At 34.9% G+C, this 24,401-nt stretch overlaps 1 protein-coding gene across 1 annotated transcript in view; it reads left to right on the forward strand.

Moving 5' to 3' along the window:
* Positions 1-428: 428 nt before the first annotated feature.
* LOC104620260 (myotubularin-related protein 13-like) overlaps positions 429-24,401 on the forward strand; it is a gene marked incomplete at its 3' end in the record, with an annotated part of 33,315 nt that continues 9,342 nt past the window's right edge. Inside the window, exons 1-11 of the mRNA XM_010286425.1 lie at positions 429-603; positions 2,181-2,443; positions 3,722-3,894; positions 4,168-4,241; positions 4,632-4,827; positions 6,017-6,144; positions 8,355-8,530; positions 9,445-9,590; positions 13,479-13,677; positions 15,724-15,920; positions 21,235-21,372. Of these exons, the coding sequence (XP_010284727.1) occupies positions 2,220-2,443; positions 3,722-3,894; positions 4,168-4,241; positions 4,632-4,827; positions 6,017-6,144; positions 8,355-8,530; positions 9,445-9,590; positions 13,479-13,677; positions 15,724-15,920; positions 21,235-21,372 (1,651 nt within the window). The remainder of the gene's footprint in view (positions 604-2,180; positions 2,444-3,721; positions 3,895-4,167; positions 4,242-4,631; positions 4,828-6,016; positions 6,145-8,354; positions 8,531-9,444; positions 9,591-13,478; positions 13,678-15,723; positions 15,921-21,234; positions 21,373-24,401) is intronic.

Here is a 24,401-nt window from a genome sequence, read left to right on the forward strand (position 1 = left end):
AGTTCTGACTTTAAAATGAGAAATAGTTTTCATCTGTGTGGATACTGATTTCTATGTTCTAGGACTAGGTTATTAAAAATACTATCTTTTGTTGGCAAGGAAAATGTTGTATATTAGAAATGAGTTCTGTACTATCATCACAGAATTCTTCCTCTCAAGTCTCATTTTTCTACTGTGAATCAAGAAAGCCATGCCTTGCACTGGCATTAGACGTGTATACAAGCTTCCTGTATGTTCATTTCTTTAATGGCACAAAACTGAAGATAATTATATTATCACAGTATATATATTATTATCAGTATATATTGTATATTTCAGTCTGTACAACTGATTTTTTTTTACATATATATTTTTCAATACCCAAGCCATAGCCTTTAAAAGAAATTAAATAATAGGATTGATTTGTCAATTTTACATGTTTTCTGCTTTCAGAAATTAGCTCCTGGAGTCAGTCAATTTGCTTACACCTGTGTACAAGATCATCCTATCTGGACTAACCAACAGTTTTGGGAAACAACCTTTTACAGCAACGTGCAAAATCAAGTTCGTTCCCTCTACCTTACAGCCAAAGATGACAACCATGCAGTACAGTTGAGACAAAAGGTAGGATAATATATTCAAGTAATTATCAAGGTAGTATTTTTATTCACATTTTAATTGTCTCCTAAGTTAGAGAGCTATGTTGTGCTTTCTCCAATTTTATGTATTTTTCTTCCATTTTTCCCATATTAAACAGCATACAATAACATGAAAAATAACAAAAAAATTATTTATCTGCAAAGCATTACAATTTGATGTTGCTCTTATGATTTTTCAAACAACCTCTTTTTGTATAATTTTCCACACTTTAAGGTATACTTTTTTCCTGAGAGTAGCAACTTACCGTATAGCACTGTTACAAACTTGCAACAGTTCTATTATATGAACAACCTAAGCTAGCAGCAGTTCTAGTGTCCAGGGTGAGATTATTACCAAGCCCTAGTGTCGTTTCTGTTGAATGGCACTTAGTCTGCTTTACTAAAATTGGACAGATCTTCCAGAACACAAATTGTCTGTCTCAGTAGGAGGAAACTACATCTCTAGTGCAAAAATGAAAGTGTAACGGGAAGCCTTGCAGCATGCTAAAATGAGATTTTTTTTTTTTTTTTTAAGGAGGAGCACACATACATAGTAAAGAGCCATTTGTAATTTCTCTTCTTGTATGAAAATATCATTATCAACTATGTGACTAAAAAGTATATGCTACCCAAAGACATACAGCATTGTAAAGAGAGGAAGTAAAATAGAGAGATTCCAAAAAAAGTAGTCAGAATGAAGAACTGAAAAGGCATGTCAGACATATCGGGGATAAAGAGAAAAGGACTGCGGGACTGTATAGGGGGAGCTCCTTCCAGTCTGACAGAAAAAGTGAAGAGTAGTAGAATTTACAAGGAAGCATCTACTTTAACCTTCACATGTGTTTATATGGAAAATTAGCTCAATTGTAACTTAGGATGGAAAAAACACTTGCAAGATACTAGTCCTTTATTAATTTAACATCAGGCCTTACGTCACTCATATCGACTGCCAGATTCCTTTATTCTAGATTCCTCAGACTATAATATAATTTGACTATATGCCATGTACCTAGTTTGCTTCAAGCAAATGCTAGAATTGTACTCCAACATGTAAAAACATGAATGTTTCAGCTGATGTGGAAACTATTTCTATAAAAGCTTGCCTCATCTGAACTTCCTAGGAATTTGGAGAATATCACCTGCATCAAACAATGAGCTGCATGGTTATTACTCAGTCTAATTTATGCTTGGTCTTATGTGAGCTAAGTGGATAAACTAAGGAGAGCAGCTATATTAAAATCAGTAAACCACTCTGAATGAACATGGAAGATCATATAGCATAAACAAGATGTAGAAAGAAATTATGTTATTTAGATCTGTCCACATTGTGCTACTTGTATATTTTGGTAAACTGCCTTCAAAGCTCAGTTACTATTCTCATAACTTGCCTTAAACCCTACTGAGTGTAGTTATTTGCTTTTTCTTTTTAAATTAATATATAATTTAAATAACTGAAGACGTTTAGTAAACAATTTAATAAAGGTTTGACTGAACTTTTTTTTTTAAAGTTACAGTTTTATTATTTCTTCTATGTCTTTATATTTATTTCTATATGTCTTCTAGGAGAAAAATTCTGTAGGTCCAGACCAGGATAAGACAGCAATGGACCTGGCTGCTGAGCAGTTGCGATTATGGCCAACTCTTAATAAACAAACGCAGCAGGAGCTAGTCCAGAATGAGGAAAGTACGGTTTTCAGTCAAGCAATTCATTTTGCTAACCTCATGGTCTACCTGCTAGTGCCACTGGATACGAGTAAGAACAAGTTACTGAGAACATCAGCTACTGGTGACTGGGAAAGTGGAAGCAACAGCATTGTCACAAACAGGTGGGTACACAAGTTCAGCGGTAATCAGTCAGGATGCACCACAGTTTTCAAAAGCTTCTTAGTTTTCAGCATTTATTCTAGACACCAGCCTATTTCAATATCTTCTCTTCTTTTCAAGTTCATTGATTAAGGAAAGCTGAAGTCTAACTTGCTTCCTGTTAAATAACAGAACTTAATCTGGAGTAATTTACCACCATTTAAAGGAACATAAAAAATTTATTGTCACAGTAGGAATTTTTAATTTAGTAATGCAAATGTTGAAGAGAAGCATAGGGTATGATGAGAAAGAAAACAGCAGCTCAAAAATTACTTTGTTAGTTTATATACAACTTGAAATAAATAGTGTATGAACCTAAAATCAAGAAAGATTTGTATAGCATCCATAAAAGCACAGTTTCTGTGTAACAGCTGCAGGGAAGAAAGGCACTGAGGTCAAAGCAAGAGGGCTAACACTGTGACAAAGGTTAAATTACTAAGGAGGCAGGAGGAGTATAATGCCAGTTACATTCCCTAGCGTGCAAATCCAGGACATTTCATAACAAGTGTTCCTCCCTCTCTATTTATTGTCTTCATTGTCACCTATGATCTGTCAGAATCCCACCTGATAGAATTGTAGAACACTACGTGAGAACACTGACATCAAACAAAAGATAGGCAGGCTATCAGTATCAAACTCCCCACGGCTACCCTTTCTGCTGGCTAAACACCTCTAAACTCAGGCATTAGGATATGCTCAGTAGTCAGGTTGCAGTGGATGTTGCAATGTATGAATCTGGCCCTTAATATTATTATAGGAGGCATTTTTAGATGTTGAAAGTACATCTCCCACTGACTTGCATTTTCCATCTGATGCACAGAACTTTTCTCACGGTCTTTTTAGCTTTTGAATGCTTTGCTCTGCAACCAAAATATTCATTTAATATATCTTCCTCTGTGTAACTGGATATTTGTTTACCATGGGTTGCAAATAATGTACTTGACTTTTTGAAGATAAGACAGAGCTCACTTCCAAGCAGCATTTTTTTTTTTTTCTTGTGGGCCTGTCTGTGTTAGATTCATGGAGGGAAAGTTCTCCTATGTCATCATCTTTGCAGTTCTGACAATGTTAATGATGGTGAAAATATAATGTAATTGTGGTACCACTGTATGCTTTTAGCAAGGTTTATGTATTGTAACTAGGAAAAAAAAAACCAGCTTGTCCGTGTCTAGCCAGGTATCATATGTGCATCACCAGCTGAATTTTTCACACTTGAATTTTTTTTTTATTTATGTCTATAGTATTGCAGGCAGTGTTGCAGAGAGTTATGACACTGAAAGTGGATTTGAGGACTCCGAGAACAATGATGTTGCAAATGCAGTTGTACGCTTCATCACCAGATTTATTGACAAGGTTTGCACAGAGAGCGGAGTTACACAGGATCACATCAAGGGTCTTCATTGCATGATACCAGGTAAGAATTGTGACAAAAAAAAGATCTGAAGTCTTTCTTTTTTCTTTTTTTTTTTTTTTTTCTAGTGAGGCAAATGCACTTTTTAGTTTCATTTACTTTCAGTAAGTTAGAACATTAGATTTGTTTTCTAGGCTATAATTGCTGTTGAATTTAAAAATAATTATTACCTTGATGTTTAAATTTGAGAATTTCAGAGTATCAGAATTTTAATTAGATTGCAACTTTCTCTTTCATATTATGTGAGACTTCATTTGTGGTATTACTGCTTTCCAGGCATTGTAGCAATGCACATAGAGACCCTGGAGGCTGTCCATCGTGAGAGTAGGCGACTTCCACCAATACAGAAAGCAAGTATTATGAAACATATTTGTATTCTTTACAAGTATTAGAATCATGCAATTTAGTAATCTTTTTTTTCCCCTTGTAATGTTAGGAGGAAACAGCAAAACATTGAAAGAAAATTTCCACTGGTGATAAATAAAGTGCTTGGCTTTGGTCTCATGAAATATGAACTTATGAAACTGGTAGAGCCAAACTTCTGATCATAAACAAGCTGTTGCATGCCCACTGTCTTTTGAGACCCATTTTTCTTAGTTGCGTCCAAACTCTATCTCTCTTCTTTGGACTCAGTCTCATAACAATTTTTACTTTAAGCTTTTTAAGCCAAATATTATAACTAGACTGAGGTGTAACACTGGTATTGCCATTACACTTACACTTTCATTTGTTTGCATCAGCCCAAAATTCTACGACCAACTTTGCTACCAGGAGAAGAATTTATTTGTGAAGGTCTCCGTGTGCTACTGGATCCCGATGGCAGAGAGGAAGCTACAGGAGGACTGCTTGGAGGTCCTCACATTCTCCCTGCTGAAGGGGCTTTGTTCCTTACCACTTACAGAATTATATTTAAAGGCACTCCTCATGATCAACTGGGTAAGAAAAACTAAACAGTGATGATTGTGGTCCTGCAGGTAGGCAGGACTTTGAGATGGCCTGTCCACCTATTCAAGCATCAACATAAAAATGTATACACGTCACAGCATAATTTTTCATGTTTATCGGATAAGAATAATCTCTTAATTTATGTTTTTATTACTAGATATGATAGTGATTGATTTTGATTTTGCATTTAACTTAACTAGAACTTATTTCTTCAGATGAGGCATTAGATGCTAAATGTTTGTTTATTTCTGCGTATTGGTAGATATTTAGAGTGCTGTCCAGTAACTTATGTAATACAAAATCATGATATGTACTTGTCTTAGAGGAAACTTCAGTAGACTGTCACATGGTATTTACATGTACATGGTATTTACGGACGACCTAAAGTTAGAGACAGACACTCATGACCATACTTTAGTAATTTCCATAGATTTTTGAATGGACAAAATGCTTAATATCTTTATATTTCAGTTCCATCTGTAAAGTTGGTCTAACAATGCTGCTTTACAGAGCAATGTTTGTAAGCTTCTTCACCACTGAGACAGACTATACATACTGTATGAGATCTGCAGCTTCCACTACCCCTAGCTTTTCCTTAAACATTTTTTTTCAGCCACTGGAAGTGTGTTAAATGAAGAATATTCATGAGTTAGTATTCTCCCTAAAATGATTATTAATAAATTCACTATTCTTTTTAATATGCAATGGAAATGGCTCTTCTGAATTATAAATTTACATGTTTTGACATCTGCCATTTCTAAGCAGATTGTCATTCAGAAGTATAAATTTATTGTGGAAAGTTCATGATCACATGTAAAGATCTCAGTGTATATAATTTGTTTTATAAATTGTATAATGCAATATGAAATTTGAATAAGCTTGAAACTGTTTCTTCACCCCTTATCAACCTAGATTTTGGGGGTGCATTTTCATCATGTAGAAAGACTCAGAAGTAAGGGGAATTACTTTTCTAATCATCCAAGCTGAAATTAAGCAGAAATTCAGAATACAAATAATACTTTAGGAATTTACCAACTTTTCAGGTATGTTGCCTGAAATTAATTAGGAACTGTTATTTTTGTCATGCTTTGTACTTATTCATTCCAAGTACAATGTGACCAAACCAGATCTGATTCTGTGATCTAACAAGTATCTGTAAAGACAATTTTATCGTCCTCAGTTGGAGAGCAGACAGTGATCCGGAGCTTTCCTATTGCATCTGTTACGAAGGAGAAGAAGATCACAATACAGAACCAGCTGCAGCAGAGTATGCAGGAAGGACTGCAGATCACTTCAGCTACCTTTCAGGTGAAAGGAAGTCTTGTAAAAATTTCTGTGACAATACAGTCATCTCAAAATACTTACGAGCAGCACTTTGTCCTGATCTTTGTGAAGAGTTCAGTTTTCTGCCCTATAAAGTCAATAGAGAATGTAGTACTCTCATAGAAACCCTGGCGTTTCTGGGCCCAGTTGATATTTGCAGAAGGTTGCCATTTTCATATTCGATTTCTTTCACTCCTTTCCTCACCTTTCTATTTTGGATCCAGTAAAGGGCTATTTTGGGTCCAAAATCTCTTAATGTGAGTAAATAGAGGCCTGTGGAAACATGCTTTCTCTCTCCTCCAGCTACATTTTACCAGCTTTCTGTAAAAATCCATGGCAGAAAGTCATGGTACATCTCACATGGAAGCTGCAACTCCAGGGATCTTTAGGGTAGCCACCACTGGCCAGAAGCAGTGAGCCTTTATATGATTTGCACAGATCCGGGCAGTTTCCGGACTTCTGCACAGATCCTGTAGTTTCCTGTCTGTAGGATCCCCTTCAGTGTGTTCAGCAGAAGCATGTACTGCAGGGCGATTGACAGAAATGGACTTTTATGAATTAGGAATCATGAAGTCTCTGAAGTCTTCCCTAAGTGTTTCTTCTTGGTGATTTTAACTGTGGTCAAACCCTAAGAGATGGAAAGTTGAAGGCAAAGAATCTTATATCATGGACTGAAAGCAGACTGCAGTACTTAAGATATGAAATATTTTGTTGGATTGGCTGACTGCAGAAGTATATTTTCACTGAGAACAATTAACATTTGAAAATATAATGAAATAGATCATCAGCATTTAATAAGTCCTTACAATAATGGACATTATTTAGCTAATCATCCTTCAATATCCTATTCAAAAGCGTGAGATTAGGAATACAAGTGAGTAAAACAACTGAAAGAAAGTTCTTTTGAGAGGACTCCACGAGGACTTTTATTTTCCAGAAATTTTTTTACCAGAATAGTTAGCATGCTTCAATGATGTGCTAAATACAGACACAGCTCAATGTTTTTAGTGCTGGATTCTGGTCAAACATCATCTTTGCTTTTGTTTAGCATAGTTTTGTATTAGGTTATGAGAACAAAAACAATCAGCAAACAGTTTACTTTCTGTTCCCTTTATACCAGCTAGGGTTCAATATAGTATGAAATAGTCCCTCCTCTTTGTTTATTAATTATGACTTTCAGGAGGTTTTGGCTGCAGTTATGCTATTTAATGTCTTTAAAACTTCAGATCAGTGTAACCCCTAAAGATTCAAGATCTCCTTTCATGGAGGTCCTAGAACAACATAGTTATTAGTCATTTGGAAAGTATTTACAAAACAAGTGAAATTTAAAAAGCAATTATGAAATCCACCTTCTAGATGACAAATAAAAGACATGCAAAAGGTGTATAGGTATGTGCTCAGAAATAAAGCTCTAGGATAGGTCTGTCTTTGCTTTTTCCACATTCTTAAAGTTCTTTTGGGCCCTTTTATGGATTCCCTATTTTCTCTCTTTTTTTTAATTATTTTTTTTTCCTGAATTGCTGACTCTCATCCTTTTGGCAGAGGATGATGGAATGGGATTTACTTTTTTTCCCCCCCAAATCTTTTAAAAAGCATTTTTAGTGGGGTGGATGGCTCAGTGTTGAATACTGATTCAAGGATCAGATTTCACTATTACATTTTTATTATTAGCAGTTTTCTGTACTTTGCAAGGTGAGGCAAAAATTGGAATGACTAAGTAGTGGAAGTAATAATGGTTGTGACGTATGAATGCTGAAATGGGTGGTTTGATGAGAGTCTTTGAAGTGCATTACCAACCTTAATTCCCAGTATATGGGCAGAGCTGGCAGAATATTTCCAAGTTACGCTGTTCCATGTGACTAGTATTTGAACTGGTGTAGTCATCTTAGTGCCAGCAGTACTACTTGGATTTACCAAAATATTTTTTTGTTGGATATTATGAGAATTCCAGATGCTTCTTAGTGAAAATACCATAGTATTAGGACATAAATGTAAAAATCAAATTAAAAAGTAATAAGCTCATTAATAACTAGTATACCTCAAAACCAATAAGATATATGTACATATATTTGTATTTTCTGATGGGCATAGTACTTCATAAGTATGGGAATTTGCTAATATATTTCAGGATCTTTTAATTTCTTTAGTTCAATTTTTTTTTCAGTTGCTAACATGTCATGTCTTTTAATACGCAGTTAATTAAAGTAGCATTTGATGAAGAAGTAAGTCCTGAAGTGGTGGAAATATTTAAGAAACAGTTAATGAAGTTTCGTTACCCTCAGTCTATCTTCAGCACTTTTGCATTTGCAGCTGGACAAACAGCACCACAGATAATATTACCAAAACAAAAAGAAAAGAACACTTCATTCCGGTATAGTCATTCTTCTCCTTTACTTACTGATGTTCTTATTTAGTATTAGTCAAATACCTTGAACAATCTGACAACTTTGCAGAAGCACATATGATTCAAGCAGTTTTCAGGAAAGTCAAAATAACTGATTGCTCTTCTGCATCTTTTTATAGTTACTGAATAAAAGGTAGATTGGTATGATATACATGTTGATTTGGCATAGGAATGTACTATTTATCCAGATTTCTAGCTGCAGTAAATTAGAACAAGCATGTCATTACATTTTGAAACACACACAATGTTAGTAGCATCTTCAGTTATGCAAACTATGCCAACATAAAAACCAGATTTCTTGTATATTACTTTATAGGTTAATAACCTAATGTGGGTTAGAATTAATTTTACCCTTAGTACAGTCTGTACAGTTGTCCTAGTGTCTTTTATCTAGAGTTTGAGCTTTGGGTCCTCTTTTGAAGTTTGTTATATGTGAATTTTTACTAGACTGTTAGTCTGTTCCAGAGTGGTAGTTCCTGTGATTCTGTGTTGATTATTGTTGACACAGGAAAGTGTAATCCAATGCTAGTCATGGAACCCTAAAACTTTAAGGTAATTTCTGTCTTTCCTGCCTCTACTTTGTCAGCTTCATAGATTCATCACATTGCCAGCAAAAATACAAATGCATAAAGACAGATGATGGCTGCTTGTTCATTACCATTAGACGTAATAGATAAAAATTTATCTCAAAATGATAAAATTGGTGTTTAAAAACTAATATAGGAAGTAGTTTTTCTGGAGGTTATAATTTTTGTCATTAAATGAATATATATGAAATACATTTTTATTTGCATAAGTGGGTTCATCATAAAAATCTGTACGTGCTATTGGGCAGAATCATATGCATCTTTCTAAATATTTTTATTGCTCTAAATTTATAGTACCTTCTCAAAAAGCATTGTGAAAGGGGCAAAACGTGCTGGGAAGATGACAATTGGACGCCAATATTTATTAAAGAAGAAGACAGGGACAATCGTGGAAGAAAGAGGGAATCGTCCAGGCTGGAATGAAGATGATGATATCTCTGGTAATAGTAAAACATTTTTCTCCATGTTGGTTGATAAGTCTATCCTATTATGCTTCCATTCCAATATACAGAGTAAGAAACGTCTTCAAGAAGAAATTGCAGAATCTTCCTAGACAGGAAAGAGGAAGGTTTCAAATATGTACATGTAGTAAGTGTTTTCTTTTGTGATGATGAGGAAAAAGAGGAAGTTGACTTCATTCAGTGGTAAAGCAAAATTCTAGATTATAAGTTTTTAATTATCAAAATATTTGCATGTAGTATCTTTTTTTACTTCATAGTAGTGTAGATGGAACAGCACAGAAGCATGCTGTAGGTTTCATTTGTCTTCAGACATCATGAAATCTGTAGTTAGTCTATGATGAGAAAGCAGTAATTGATGACATTCAAGAAAGAGCAAATACTATGGGAGACGATTGCGGATGTGGAAGTGACATGATTTCTGAAAGCAGCAGTCGTCATTACTACTGAAAATACCGTTTTTCCAAATTTTGGTTGAAAGGGTTTTGGGACAGAAGGTAGAAAGTGATTTGGGCACTTTTTATAGTTCATGTGGTGGCACGGAGTTTGACTTTCTTCCAAATACTTCTTTTCCTACCATGTGCTGCTGTCAGTACATCCTTATCTGGACCAGTGCTAATTTATAATAAACCACTAGAGGGAACCAGATTCTCCTGTACATAAACAGGTATTGTTTTGTCATACCATTCTTTCTTTTTAAAAAAAAAATAAACATTTCAGATAACGAAGTGTTTATCAAATACTAATAATTTCTTCAAAACATCAGAAAGCCAAATTTTCCTTTTGAATATTTGGTCATTGATCAGGGCGATTTCTGTGACTTACGTGTCTTAAGAGCAGATACATAAAGGTTGCCTGAAGTAGGACCGTGTTACTATGTTGTCTCTGTTCTCTCTGAAATGGAAGAAAGCCATTCCAGGAAAGCTAAAAAATATTGACTCTATTCTTTCATTCCAGATAAAAGTGGTGGATTACAAAGTACAGAATGTCTTTACACTGCTGAAAAATTATGTTCTTAATTGAATTTCCAGCATCTTCCTTACGTGCTGAGTTAGTACGCATTCTGATGTTGCAGATTCTTTGGGTCAGAAGCAATTCTGCAGGCTGTATCTGTGTTTTGGGTGATCTTGTGTCCTTCACCCAGGGACACCAAGCATAATCATGTATACATACTTCTCTTGACAATGAAGAAATTTGAAAGAGTTTTTGCATTACTGATGTACAAAATAATTGTATTCTTCCATGAATACAGGTGTTATATAAAAATTAGTGATAGTCACTTTTTTCCTCCCCTAACAAAAACATAAAATTTTAAATTGTGAGGTTTCCTACCGGCTGCTTTCTGGATGTTTTGAGTGGGAACGTGTAAGGTGATCGAGGTCTGACAGTTTGCTTTTTTCTCCACGCTGCACTGAGACCTCAGGTACAGTCACCTGACAACAGCAGTAATTTTTTTCTTCAGACAGAGTACAAATAGCCATAGGAAATTTGCTGTTTAATCACTGCCATTTCTTTTATAATGACTGCTGTGAATGACTTCTGGTTTGCAAATCTCAAAAACTGAAGTATAGGAAAGTATGCAGCTATACCAACAATGAAGCAAAAGGGAACTATTTGCAGCAGGTGGTGCATTGTCTTAAAAAAGAAATGTTAAAGGTTGGAAGGAACTTCAGAGATCATCTACTCCATCTCTGCCTCAAGGCAAGATCAACATACTTAATCTGTTCTTCATAAATGTTTATTTCACTTTTTCTTAGAAGCTTTCAAAGGTGAAGGTTCCACAACTCTAAGCTATTTGTACTAATGCTTTAATCATTAAAGATGAAGAAAATCAAGCAACTTCCTGATATTCACGCCTAAACATTTCCTTGACACAATTTAAAGACTTCACTACTTACTCTGCCACCATATACCTATAGAAGAGATGATTCCCTTCATTCTGATTTCAGTGCTTAATGTATTTGCAGACTATTATAATATTTCTCTTCTCTTTTTCTTTTCTGGATATTAAATATCTGCAGTTCTTTCAGTTCTTCATTTATTAATCTTGATAGACTTCTGATCTTCTTCATTGCTCCTTTCTCAGACCTCTTTATCTGGCCCACATATAACTTTCGCAATGTGATTTCTAAAACTGGGCACAGTACTCTAGTTATTAGCTGTTGCTAATGAACACCCAATTTCCCTCCAATTCTCCATTTCTTATTTTCAGAGTTTAGAATCTCATCACTACTAAATTTTGTTTCATATAAGTGATCATACTGGTGTGTTCCATAAAATAGGAGACTGTAAAACCCACTTTTACAAACAGTCATATCTCAGGAACAGTAAGATAGAGGGATTATTCCTCCCCTTTTCAAAATGCAAAAAAAAAAATCCATTTTAAACTCGAGACAGCAGAACATCTTAATTTCGCTCTTCAGGTTAAGGACACTGGTATGAGCTCTTATAATCTCTAGCTTTTTGTGCACAGGAAAATGTTTTGCAAATTCTGATCACCAATATACGTACTTTCATGAGAGAAAAATGCATTTAGAAAAAATGTTTCAAAAAAGGCACCCTCATCTTATCTGAGTTAGTTATAGCTTTCCATTCAAAACTGTTAAATACCAAGGTTCTATATGCCCCAAAATAAAATTATTTCTAAAACTAATTTAATTTGTTTCTTGTTAGAGCACTTTATACTTGTAAATGTTCTTTCTTACCATGACAGATACAAAAACGCAGTTAGAAGAGGAGATATCCACAGCGTTAAACTCTTTTTTTTTTTTTATTTTTTATTATTTAGGCCAAACAGAGAATTTTTGGTTTTGTTTGAAGAGCTGCAGGGGCAATAAAATTATTCATTTAGTTTTTATGCTAAGATGCACCCCAAAAAAAAATGTGTATGGGTTCTACTCCTGTAAATTCTCAACGTTGTCTACGGCCAGTAAAATTTTAATTGTATCATCATTTTTATTTTTAAAATAATTTTAATTTCCAGTTTATAAAGTCCTGTTTTAAGTTTAAATTCTTACATACTTTTCAGTGCCTCATTCATGAATAAATATTTCCCCTCATACACATGCATTTCGATGCTTGAGGTGGTAGCAAGTAACTGATACATGCTGTGAACAGTAAATCTACTTTCAGAAGTATTTGGAAATATTGGAAGTGTCAGTAACAGGCAGGTGGCAGGTTTTGTACAAAGAACTTGCTTGACTTGAATTTCAGTGTAGTTTGAACATGTGACATGGTTTTTATCTCTCATCGTTAAAGGTTTTTCTGCTTTGCAAAGTGCAGCTGATGTGCATGACTGAAGAAAGCTGCTGTTTGACACTGCAGCTGAGGCATTAAGAAACCAACAGTTATCTGTTGTGAAATTATGACACAGAAACTTTTTTTTTATTTGAACCAAGAGTTAAAAAGATTATTATATCTTTTGAAGATAGTTTAAAAGAATCGCAAGGTCCATTTTCTCTTGGATGTTTAATGAATTTATGTGCACTTTTTTCATTATTCTGTCTTGTGTACATCTTTGTGTAGCAGTTGTGAGTTTAACAGATTTTCATAAATTGTTGAAAGAAAGATTATCTGCCTTCAGTTCAGTTCAAATGGATATATGAGGTAGCTTTTTCCAAGATTTTACCGAGTTGTCAGCCATGCCAGTCACAAGTGCAGTAGGTAACTGTGCAACATAGTCAGGTTTCCTGACTAAAATATTATTTTATTGCTTATAATTTCTATAAACAGTGGTTTGTCTGTATTAGTTCTTGTCATTCATCACTGACAGTAAGACAAACCAATATTTTGTTCAGAAGAAAATAGCATCATTTTCTGTGTAACTGCTGGCCTCCCCAATAGCAAACTCTTAAAGATTTTTAACTTTAGTTTCAGATGACAGCGAGCTGCATACAAGTGGTACCCTAAAAGCATCAGAAAAATCAACAATGGAGCAATTAGTAGAAAGAGCCTGTTTCAGGGACTATCAACGTTTGGGACTAGGGACCATCAGTAGTAACTCTTCTCGCTCAAAGACAGAATACTTAAGAATAACTGCACTGAACAGGATGTATTCGCTTTGCAGGAGGTGAGTTTACCAATTCAGTCAAGTAGTTGAAAATAAAGATGACATAACACACATGCCACATGATGTATCCATTTAAGCAATTTATTCCGAGAAATTTTTGTCTACGGTAGAAGTGTTCAACCAGTGACCTTGAAGCTATTTGTATTCCACTCAGAGATTTGTCTTCTGGTGGCTGCATATGTATTCATCAGATTCAGAAAGACTGCCAGCAATGGTAGCAGAAGTGAGCTTTCAGAACTGCCCCAGAAGCTTTGTCAGACAACACAAGTCTTCCTTCCTGGGTTCTTTCTCGAGCCCATGGAAAGAGAGTGCCCCTGGGGCTTTGGGAGGAGACTAACCTAGATACTCTGAATTGCTTTTTGAAGGAGTTCCTTTTGGCTTTCTACACTGATGTCTAAATCATAAGGCTATTTTTCAGCTTTCTGACCTAGGCAGTAAAGTTAGCTAGTAGAACTCACTCTCTCGATATGGTTTCCATAACTTGCTGTGTTGGTACTGGAAATTATTTATGTAATATATTTGCATATATATATATGCTGTTCCTATATAAAAAAGCAAGCCTCAGAAACAGCTATACATTACTATTTTCTTCAAGTAAAAATATGTTTTAAAATTGAATTCATGAAGGTATACACAATACTTGAAAAGTTTGTCATGTGCTGTGTTTTAACACATGAATGTTACTAACGCCTTTTTTGTTGTGAAAGCTGATGTAGTTTACTTCCACTACCCACAAAAATTCTTCTTAATACGAAAGCATAGCTGCATGAGTCCTATCAGAACAGTATTTCCATTCTCTAAAGCCTGTTTTGGCTAGTCATTGCTTCCATTATGGATAATGAAATTGCCAGTTCTTCATGGAAGAAGGGCACACAAGAAAAATCTTAGATCCTCTCTTGTTTTCTAATTTATCTAGAGTAACAGGTTAATAACTGGTTTTGTTCAGTCACTATTGAGTACAATGCAGATGAAGGCATTAAATCTGTATAATTTCATTATGCTTTGAACATTATGCAGACAACTGTTTCCTCCCCTAAAACCACCAGTTTTTAATATTGCATAGGATTTTTTTGAAAAGATAATTAATATCTGAGTGGATTACGAATCTCAGGCTATAAATACTTACCTAGTGACGTATTAGTTTGGTTACTGTGTTTTAAGAAGTAGACCGTAAATATTACGTATATTGATTTTGTATCAGGGCAGTTCAATAAATGTCAAAGAACTTAATTTAGAGGAACAGTGTATATCGTAGAGGAACAAAGCTGTTTAGTAAGCACTAACTTTTCCCTGTTCCTCATCTTAGTTTCTTCTTAATATATGAAATTGGCACTGAAATTGAATATTTTTTGGAGGTGATAGAAAATAGTCTTTCATATTGCTTGAATCCTTCTTTCACTAACATGAACACAACTACCATCTTGCTGGGTTTTCTATTTTTAAAGGTATTATATCAGTGAATTTCCTAATCTCTCAATGTATTGTAGTGTTTTCAAAAGTACACAAAAATGCAGTTTCAGATATATCATTCCAAGGAATCTGACTGTAAAATTTAAATGTATTCTGACATAAAGCAAAAGCTGTTGGTTTAGTTGTGATACTTTAGGCAATCTAACATTCTTTCCTTTCAATTCTCATATTTCATATACAAGTGTCAAAACAAAACTACTGCGTCATTTGCATGCCTCAGAATTCTCCGTCGTGCTAAAAAATATGGCTTCATTATAGTCACAGATTAGAGGTACACTAAGAAGAAAAATACAACCAAATAAAATATAACCTTAAATGAAAAGAGACTAGTAGTGATAGTCTTACAAATTTTTCATAATAAAAATTGTTCTTAAAATGCAGTTTTCTTTACAAATGTATTTGCTAGGTTTGGACTAAAAATGAGAGTTACTAAATAAAAAATAAGTCTAATAGTTGATGTGATTTTTCATTAAGATGTATATTCAGCTTGTAATTTTAGTATTTTTTTAAATTGTTTAAAATTTCAAAAGCAATTTTAATTGTTGTTCAATTTTTTTCACCTTTTTGTCAATACAGTTATCCTGGACTTCTGGTAGTACCTCAGTCTGTTCAAGACAGCAGTCTGCAGAGAGTTGCTCGCTGTTACCGTCACAATCGCCTACCAGTTGTCTGTTGGAAGAACACTAAAAACAATACTCTGCTACTTAGATCTGGGGGCTTTCATGGAAAAGGTGTTGTTGGCCTCTTCAAATCCCAAAACACACATACTACAGGTGAGTTGACGTAGCTAGGCTTTCCATATAAGTAATTTTACATAGAAATACTTATTTTTCTAGAGGAAATCAGTGATATGATTGAATCAAAAATCTCAAGGTATGGATGGTTATCCGATATTATATTAGTTCAGTTTAATTACTGGATGTCAAGAAGCAGATCCTGAATGGTATGAAAGTGGTTCAAAAAATGTCAATGAATAATTTGTACAGAGTTTGTATACATACCAAAAATCTTCAGTAAAAGCTGGTATCTGCCAAATGCAATGCAAACTTCCCCTGTTTCCCTTAAAGTATCTTTCCTTTGCCCTAATTTATGTAATGTGTATGTTGTCCCTTTTAATAGAGGATTATATAAAATATTAGAGAGATTTTTCATTGTAATACTAGTTTAACTTTCATCTTTATAAAGCATAGACCTGAATGATTCTAGCTGGGGTCTTTGCATTAAGTAAATCTCTTCCTTTTTGTGATCAAGATTGGACCATGTTGTGGTCTAGCCCTAGCCGGCAATGAAGCACCAGGCAGCCGCTCGCTTAGGATAAGCACTACAACTACTTAGCCACAATTAAAACTTCAGTGTGTTATCAACATCATTCTCATACCAACTCCAAAGCACAGAATTATACCAGCTATCGGGAAGGAAAAAAACAACTCCATCCCAGCTGAAACTAGGACAGACCAGCACAAGAATTGTCAGAAGAATTAGGGCAACATTAGTTTTGGAAAGAACATTAGTTGACTTTCATCATTCACAGGCAGTATTTAGGATACTTACTGTGACTACCTAGATTTCCACCTTTTATGGTTTCTTCAGAGTTAATTTCATGGCAGGAATGAATTTGACATATTGATGAAGAAAAAGTCAGTATTGTCTTTAATCAACTGGTAGTTGTTTAGAAATTATTTTAGAATTAGGCCATAATTTTTCTTTTTTGAGGAAAAAAAAAAAAAGTGAGGTAGAATTGGAATACCAGGAACTCATTAAGGTAGCAAAGAAATTCCTCAGTCCTATTTCTGTTTGCATTTCACCCCAATAGTGACTAAAATGCAATTAAAAGGTTTGACTCTACTGAACAGTTCTATAGAATTTTTCAAAGCTTGTAACAAGCATACTGTACAAATATGTGCAAGTTGCATAAAAGTAGTTTGAAGATTACATGCTTTAAATATTTTCTGCTTAGTACTCCAGAATTTTTCCTTCCCAAAGTATCTTTATGAAAACCACAATTTTCTTACATGTAAAGAACAGTTTTATATATGAGATATAATGTTTAGCTATATGAGGTTTTGTGTATATCAAATTCACCTTTAAAATCTCAAAATTTCAGAGATACTAGAAAAACATTTCTTACATCAGTGTCTGGACAGGCTATTAACAATTTGTGAATCACTAATTTGTGAATAACTAATTGTGAATCACTATAGCATTGATTCTGTGTTTCTCTGGTGTTTTGTGGAGATGTTTTTTAGTTGGGGTGAGGAGCAAGGTAATGAATTGAGTTTTATATAATGCATTTTAGTTGAAAAGATTCCTAAAATGAATCAGTGAAGTACTACCAGCAGTTAACACAGCAGCCGCCAAAGCTATGAGCCACACCAGTTGTTCCACGTGTTTATGGTGTGAATCCTAAGCATGGTAATTCAAATGTTAGTCTTTTAAACTGATTTAATACTGATTGTCTTAGCTGAAATACTGACCAGGCATCTTTAACCTGGTAAAAATAAATTGAAAAAAATCTGCAGCAGTAGTCTGTAAACTGTATAAGGACAAACACTTCCATGTTTTCTGTACTAGGTATCATTTCTATGTGCATGGGAGTATGAGAGCCTTGCAAAACAAGATCCTCAAAGCCTGACCCATTAAAGCACGTTTCCTGTGTGTAGTCTCATTGCTTTTGTAGGTGGTTTTATTTTTTTAATTTTATATTGTCTTTTGCCATTGTCATTGTCATACTCCTAGCATTATATTAGGCAATAGCTAATCTGATTTACAATAACTCTATCTGTCAGACATTAGCTTTTGGAGTTACTGTTTCTTTTTAAAATTTGAAGAAAATGGAGACTCTCCTCAGGAAGGTACTGCAAGGAAAATGAAAAATATTTATAGGAATTTTTTTTGCTTATAATGAAGTTGAAGCCTGGTGAAACAAAACTTTTGAAGAAACTGATCAATATAGTTATACACAGGTGCATGTATTTGCTTCAGTAGGAGTTGTGTACAACGAAGAAAAGTCTATGTTGAAAAACGCATTGTGATGCAAACTAAGAGGACAAAGATAATCTTAAATTAAATTCCAGTTGACAGATGCATATCTTCCTAAGTAGAGATTTCATAGGAGTAGGTTTTTATTACACGGTTCTGGATTGATACACAGAAACAAAGAGGACCTGCTGGAACTTAATGAGCATTTTTGTGATTTCCTGTTACATTGTGTTTTAAGCAAGTTTTCAAGACATAGTTGAGATCAATATGTTATATAAGAAGCGCAGAACATATTTTTTAGCGAAATTATGCACAGCACTGAATTGCTGTATGGAACCAAACTACATGTGCAACAGAACTGTGTTTTTCTAACGTCTGTCCACAAAGGATTATTAACAGATGTTTGAATATGGGATGGAGACTACACAGGCCTTTTCAAAAGTTCCTTTGAAAGATGAAAGCTGTTTCTGAATTTCACTTTGGGCTTTCTGGGATTTTTTTTCCAGAGCATTGTAGTTCTAAATATGACATTCTACACCTGAATTACCAAGTATTGGTCAACTGCTATGTAGGAAGATCATTTATGTTTCTTGTATGTAGTAACACTATCCAAGAGAACAGTTATCTTGATACAGGCTGGATCATTGACTATATTAGGATCTGTCATAAGATAAAGATTGAGCAACCTTCAGCCAGGCATGTAGAGCACATATTAGCAGCTGAGGCAATCTTATTGCATTACTAAGCAATGCATTTCTTTCCTGGGATTTATAAAATTGCTACCAGCTTCCCCATACCCATCTTTTGTTAAATCCATGCTGCTGTGATGGCCTGCATGCATGATACGGCACTTAAAAGATCTTATAGATCTTTTAAAAATTTTATAGAAGTCCCTGTTCACTTGTGCAGATAAGGTCAGTCTTTCATCCCTTTATACTGCTGTTAAGCACTGTGTGATGGGATGATTCGTGGTAAGGACAAAGGGCAAATTTTCCATCTGTAATCTTTCAGAAGGACATTATTGCCCTCAATCTTTAATTCAGATATCTGCCTAGTTCAGTAACAGACTGTCATATAAGTCAAGCTATTCGTCTCCTGAGTTTCTTTCCTAAAACACACACAATACTCTTCACAAAATAAAACTTTGTAAGTGCGAGTGGTAAGGACATTATCATTTCATTTACTTTCATTTAACTAAATTTTTTAAGACCTAAATTGACTTTTTGTGGCATTGCTTCAAGGACTAAGAGACCCAGAGATCATTCAAGTGGAGTTCAGGATGTGTAAACCGTGCTTAAGAGTTGAAGAGAAAATAATATTTTTTATTCAGGCTTGTTCCACTTCGTCAGACAGAAACAGCATGATGTTTCCTGCATGTACATTTTCTAATCACATCCTAATTATACTTCCAATTCAGACACTAATTTTAACAGGGCTATTTTGAAATTTGTTTTGCCACTTCCGGCTCATTAGGTTACTGTCTATTAGTCTCCAGCGTAGAATCTGATTGGATCGTCACTAGAGAAAACTGTTTATAAGTTACCATTGTGGTTCATCAAAATGTGCTCAGTCAAATTCTTTGACTCTTATCTCTTTATCTCTTATTCCAAATCTTGGCTCTTGTGGTCAAGATACCAAATCCTGGTTTAAGCATCTGTGACATTTTTGTCCTATAGCGAGTCTAGAGGTGGCTGCAATAAAATAGAATGCAAAAAATTTTGTTTGGCATTTGAAAAAAATCTGACTCAGACTGGATACTTTTTTTGTCATCACAGTTGTGGCCCAGGACCGGACCTTCATCTCCTTCCCTTCCTTTAAGTCCTTGCACCTGGACACAAATGGGTAGAGTTTTTCTGGTTAAGATTATTTTCTAATTTTTCTTATTTTTGAGGTTTTTTCCCTTGGTTCTGTGTTTTGTTATTGGTTTCTTAGCTTTTTTAGGTCTTAAGATTGTCTGAAGTGGACTGTCTGTTTAACTTCAGTACTTCCTCAGAGCATCATACCTTCTTATCTTGCTTTTTTTTCTCTGCCCTTTGTTTTTTAAACTGTGTCTGTTTCCTCTCTGGCTTTGCTTTCATCCAGTCTTCTGCAGCCACTTCTCACTCTGAAATGGTCCTTCTCCATGTCCCCAGCAACTTAGGCAACATCTGTAATAATTGGGAAATTATTCTGTTTCTGAGATCTGTAGAGTAGTCATCTGAAACTACACGCATGTAAAGGATTATTCTAAGGTTTTCAGAGGAGGATTGTGGTTCTCACAACAGTGCAGCCCCCCACGCCCCAACAGGTTACCTAAGCATGTGGGAAGACACTTCCTGAAGTTACCTACTAGTGAAGAAGCAGGTAGACTGCCACTAGGGAACAAACACATTACTTTTCATAATTTGAGATCCCTTAACGTGTGTTATCCATGTGTGTATGCACTGTCCATCCTCTTTCCTCTCTTTATTCCATTAAAAAGGTCAGGTTCTGGGGTCGGGTACCTGAAGAACATGTAGATTGTGTCCATTGATGTCTCTAAATGCAGCAGAGTGCATGTACGCTGGGGTCTTTTGATATACGTATACTTTCTGTGAGTGGGCAATACATCTCAAGGAACCTCCAGTTACAGGAAAGTAGCCTTCCTTTACTGGAATGACGAAGATCTAGTGGAATATGGTTTTAACTTACTTTTGTTAAAGAAACAGTTCTATCTGTTCTCTACACGTTTTTTTAGAAGGCTGAAATTTGCTGACAAGTAGCACAAACTTAGAAATGTTACTTTTCTTTCTGAGAGTGAAGGGAAAACTACATCATCTCCATTCTGTTTGTATTGATCACTGGCTAATGATGAATGTTTTAAGTAGTGACCATGAGGTAACAAACTCTTTCAGAAGTTTAGCTTTGTGGAATGGAATGCAAGAGAACGTTGCTGGGTGCTGCTGCTCAGCCAGGTGATGAACATCTGAGCATTCTTTGTCATCAAAGGAATGGGGTTTTGAACCTTTGATAGACAAACCATGACATTTTCAATGCTCTGCTTTACTTAAGAAGCTTTTTATTTTGCTATTCTGTGTATTTATAAATGTACTTGTACTTTAATGTATTCTATTCTTCTTGTGACTCCAGCTCCTGCTTCATTAGAATCTTCAAGCAGTATCGAACAGGAAAAATACCTACGAGCCTTACTGAATGTGATATCCGTCCACTGCAAAATGAATGGCAGTAATACTCTCACTGTTAGACCAACAATTGCTCTTTCTCCAGGTAAAATTGGTTTATAGAGTGCTTTTCTATGGTTAAGTTGAAAAGTGATTTTTCTCTGATTTGATGTTAGTTCAATGTCCCATATGAATTCTGTTGTTTCTTTATTGCTACACTTTCCATATAGCTTATTTACTCCTAGTTACAGTGAATGTGTTTGTGTTTTCTTTATGTAAAGGATGTTTATGATCTTTCCCAAAATATTTTTCAGTACTCTTAATCTGACAGTAAGCAGTTATCTACCTGTGGGTCATAGATTTTGATGAAATTCACTTGAGTATGATGGCCAGTCTTGAGGCATTAGTGATTTATTACAATTCTGGAACAAATAAAATAAAGTTCTCCAGAACATCAAGATGCCAAAACTTTGCTTTTTTTTTTTTATAATCAAATGCAACAATTACATTATGTAACAGAATCAAAAGCAAAGATACACTTCTAAGTCTTTTATTACAAATTAAGCCTATTGAAAACTGTATATTGCAAAAGAGACTGCCAAATTGAAGAGAATGCAAAATACTACTCTATTTCATATAATGAGAAAATATGAGATTGCAAGCTCAGATTCCATATGAACTGATACACTGTTTAGCTGCAGCAGCAATAGAAGCTATATAGGCATTTTCATGTGTGTTACATACTCATAATGGGCTTTTAATGTCATTTCCAAGTAAAGCTTTACTTGCAGTGAAAACTTTTTCAAAATGCACTATTTGAGTTATGTATCTGGAACCATGAAGAAATGAATCCATGTTTTATTTCAGTTATTATGTGATGGAGCCTGGTAAGGTTTATGTGAAGGCAACCCCAATGTCTTAGAAAGAGGAGTATGTGACTTGAAATTGTGCCTGTTTTGTCTTATTCAGTTGGTGGTAATTGACCTAATATAGTCAAACAGTGGCTTTTCTTGTAAAATAACACCATTCCCAAAGTGTGCATGCTTTGCTTCATTTATTGTAAAATATGCTGATTGCTTAGCTGTATCTAACATCTCCATACTGCTCCCAACGTGTACATCTGTCTTAAAAAACAAATCTGAAGTACAAAATGGGCAAGAATTAGCTGTATTGTCTGAAAAAGGGCATTTTATCAGTTATGTTAAGCGTTAGTGTGAGTAATACTGTAGTTTTTTAATCTTCTATTCTTTTTTTGGCTGACTTTAGGCACTGAAAGGAGGGCTTCAAGAATGTCTACTGTGTTTAAGCAGGTAGTGCCAGGACATTTGGATGTAAATCTATCCAATAGCTTTGCCCGAGGAGGTTAGTAAGACTAGCTCAAAGTCTATTATTTGAAGTAACAAATGATAACAAAATGTTAGTGAAATAAAAATAATTACACTGCTTACCGGTTCATTATTCTGTGAAACAACAAAATAGAAATTACAGATTAGCCTCAGTACATAATATTATTTAACTGTCTAATTTCTGTTTAAGTCCTTTACTTACCATTGAAATAAAGCTTGTTTTGTGTTGGAAATTAGTGGAAAATTAAGCACTCAATTAGGAAATATGTTTCTAAATACTTTGTGATTCTTCCATATTTGTAATTTGTCTAAAATGTATGGCCTGAAAATGCATATTTTATATTAGGATTGAATGCACTTTAGAATCTGCAATTACAGATTGTTCTGGCATTTTGCTGAAGATTAGCTGATGCTTCATAAAGTTACAAATCATCTATCTGAATAACTTTATTCTAGGTAAAGGAGGGAGTTAGTGACCAGGTGTAATAAATAGGGAGGTACAGTACGTTCTTTGGAAATCGTTGCTCTCAGGAACAAGGGCTCATCAGTGTCATTTCTCTTAAGAAGCTTTCATTCTGTGGATTCCAGCTATTTCTACTCTTCTAGTCTAATGAAACTGTTGTTTTTTTTTTTTATGTACAATACACATATAAATTGGTGCATCAAATTCCTTAAATATATGTTTGTTAGGATAGGGATGAATCTATTTCACAAAAGGGAGCATTTTATAATTTGTTTATTACCTTTTAGCCCTGAAGGCTCCTCTTACAATTATTTCTAAGCATCTAAAAGTTGCTTTTCTTCCTTTTTGATACCTCATCTAAAATTAATTAGACCTACTTTGACCTGCTGAGGTCCATTCCAACCTAAATTATTGTGAAATAGAGAAACTGTAGCTTTATATGGGGAAGAATAAAACAATTTTGTAGAGAAAAACTTCCAAAAGAGATGGACGGGATTAGAGGAATGAAGGAAGGAAGAAGTCAGGAGGGAGGAAGAAAGGAAAGAAGAAAGGAAAATACTCAGAGCTGTATAAGAAAGTTATGTGAGAATTGTAGCAGAAGGGAAGAGAGGAAGGGCAGTTAAATGGTGATCACCAAAAAATGGGAAATTCTGTACATTTTCATTAATCATAATATATGCATATTTCATATCTAAAAGTTCTGTTTATGTTCTCTGCTCACTGTCTTGTTATTATAGTACATGGAGATGAAAAACATAGTGATTTTAATTGGCTAGGTTAACTGCCTAGGGACTTAAGAGAACAGGAGTTAATAGTGTCTGGAATTCTTAGATAAATTGGTGGCTGTGCCCAGCCTGACTTTGTACTGAAATAGCGAAACCGCTGGGTAGCTGACAGCAGATGTTTGGTTGTATTCTATCCCCTCGTGTTGGGACAAAAGTGCCAACAGCAAAGTGATGCTGAGGGGCAGTGAAGGTGCTCCAGATAAGTAAGGGAAAGCTTGCTGGTTGACTGTATGGAAGTTGTCTTTCAAAGATAAAAGGATTATTGAAACAACTATTGCTGGTTTCTGGGATTAGGGTTTGTGGTAAGTGTGATAAGATGAATTTGTTGCTACTCTGTGAAGAAAAAAGGAGTCTCAAGGCAGTATTAGGTCACAGACATGTTGTTTTGTTGGACATTGAAGTCCCTTGGCTAAATTTCAGCAGTAATCAGAAGAGGGCAGAGAAGTTATCTTGTGTCTTGCTGGATTGATGCCGCACCTGCTCTATATATCTGAAAGGTGTAATTACAGCCCAGTATCTGCAGTCTATTCACAGTTCAGCA

The sequence above is a fragment of the Phaethon lepturus genome, unplaced genomic scaffold (assembly GCF_000687285.1).
Source record: "Phaethon lepturus isolate BGI_N335 unplaced genomic scaffold, ASM68728v1 scaffold19144, whole genome shotgun sequence".
Lineage (NCBI taxonomy): Eukaryota > Metazoa > Chordata > Aves > Phaethontiformes > Phaethontidae > Phaethon > Phaethon lepturus.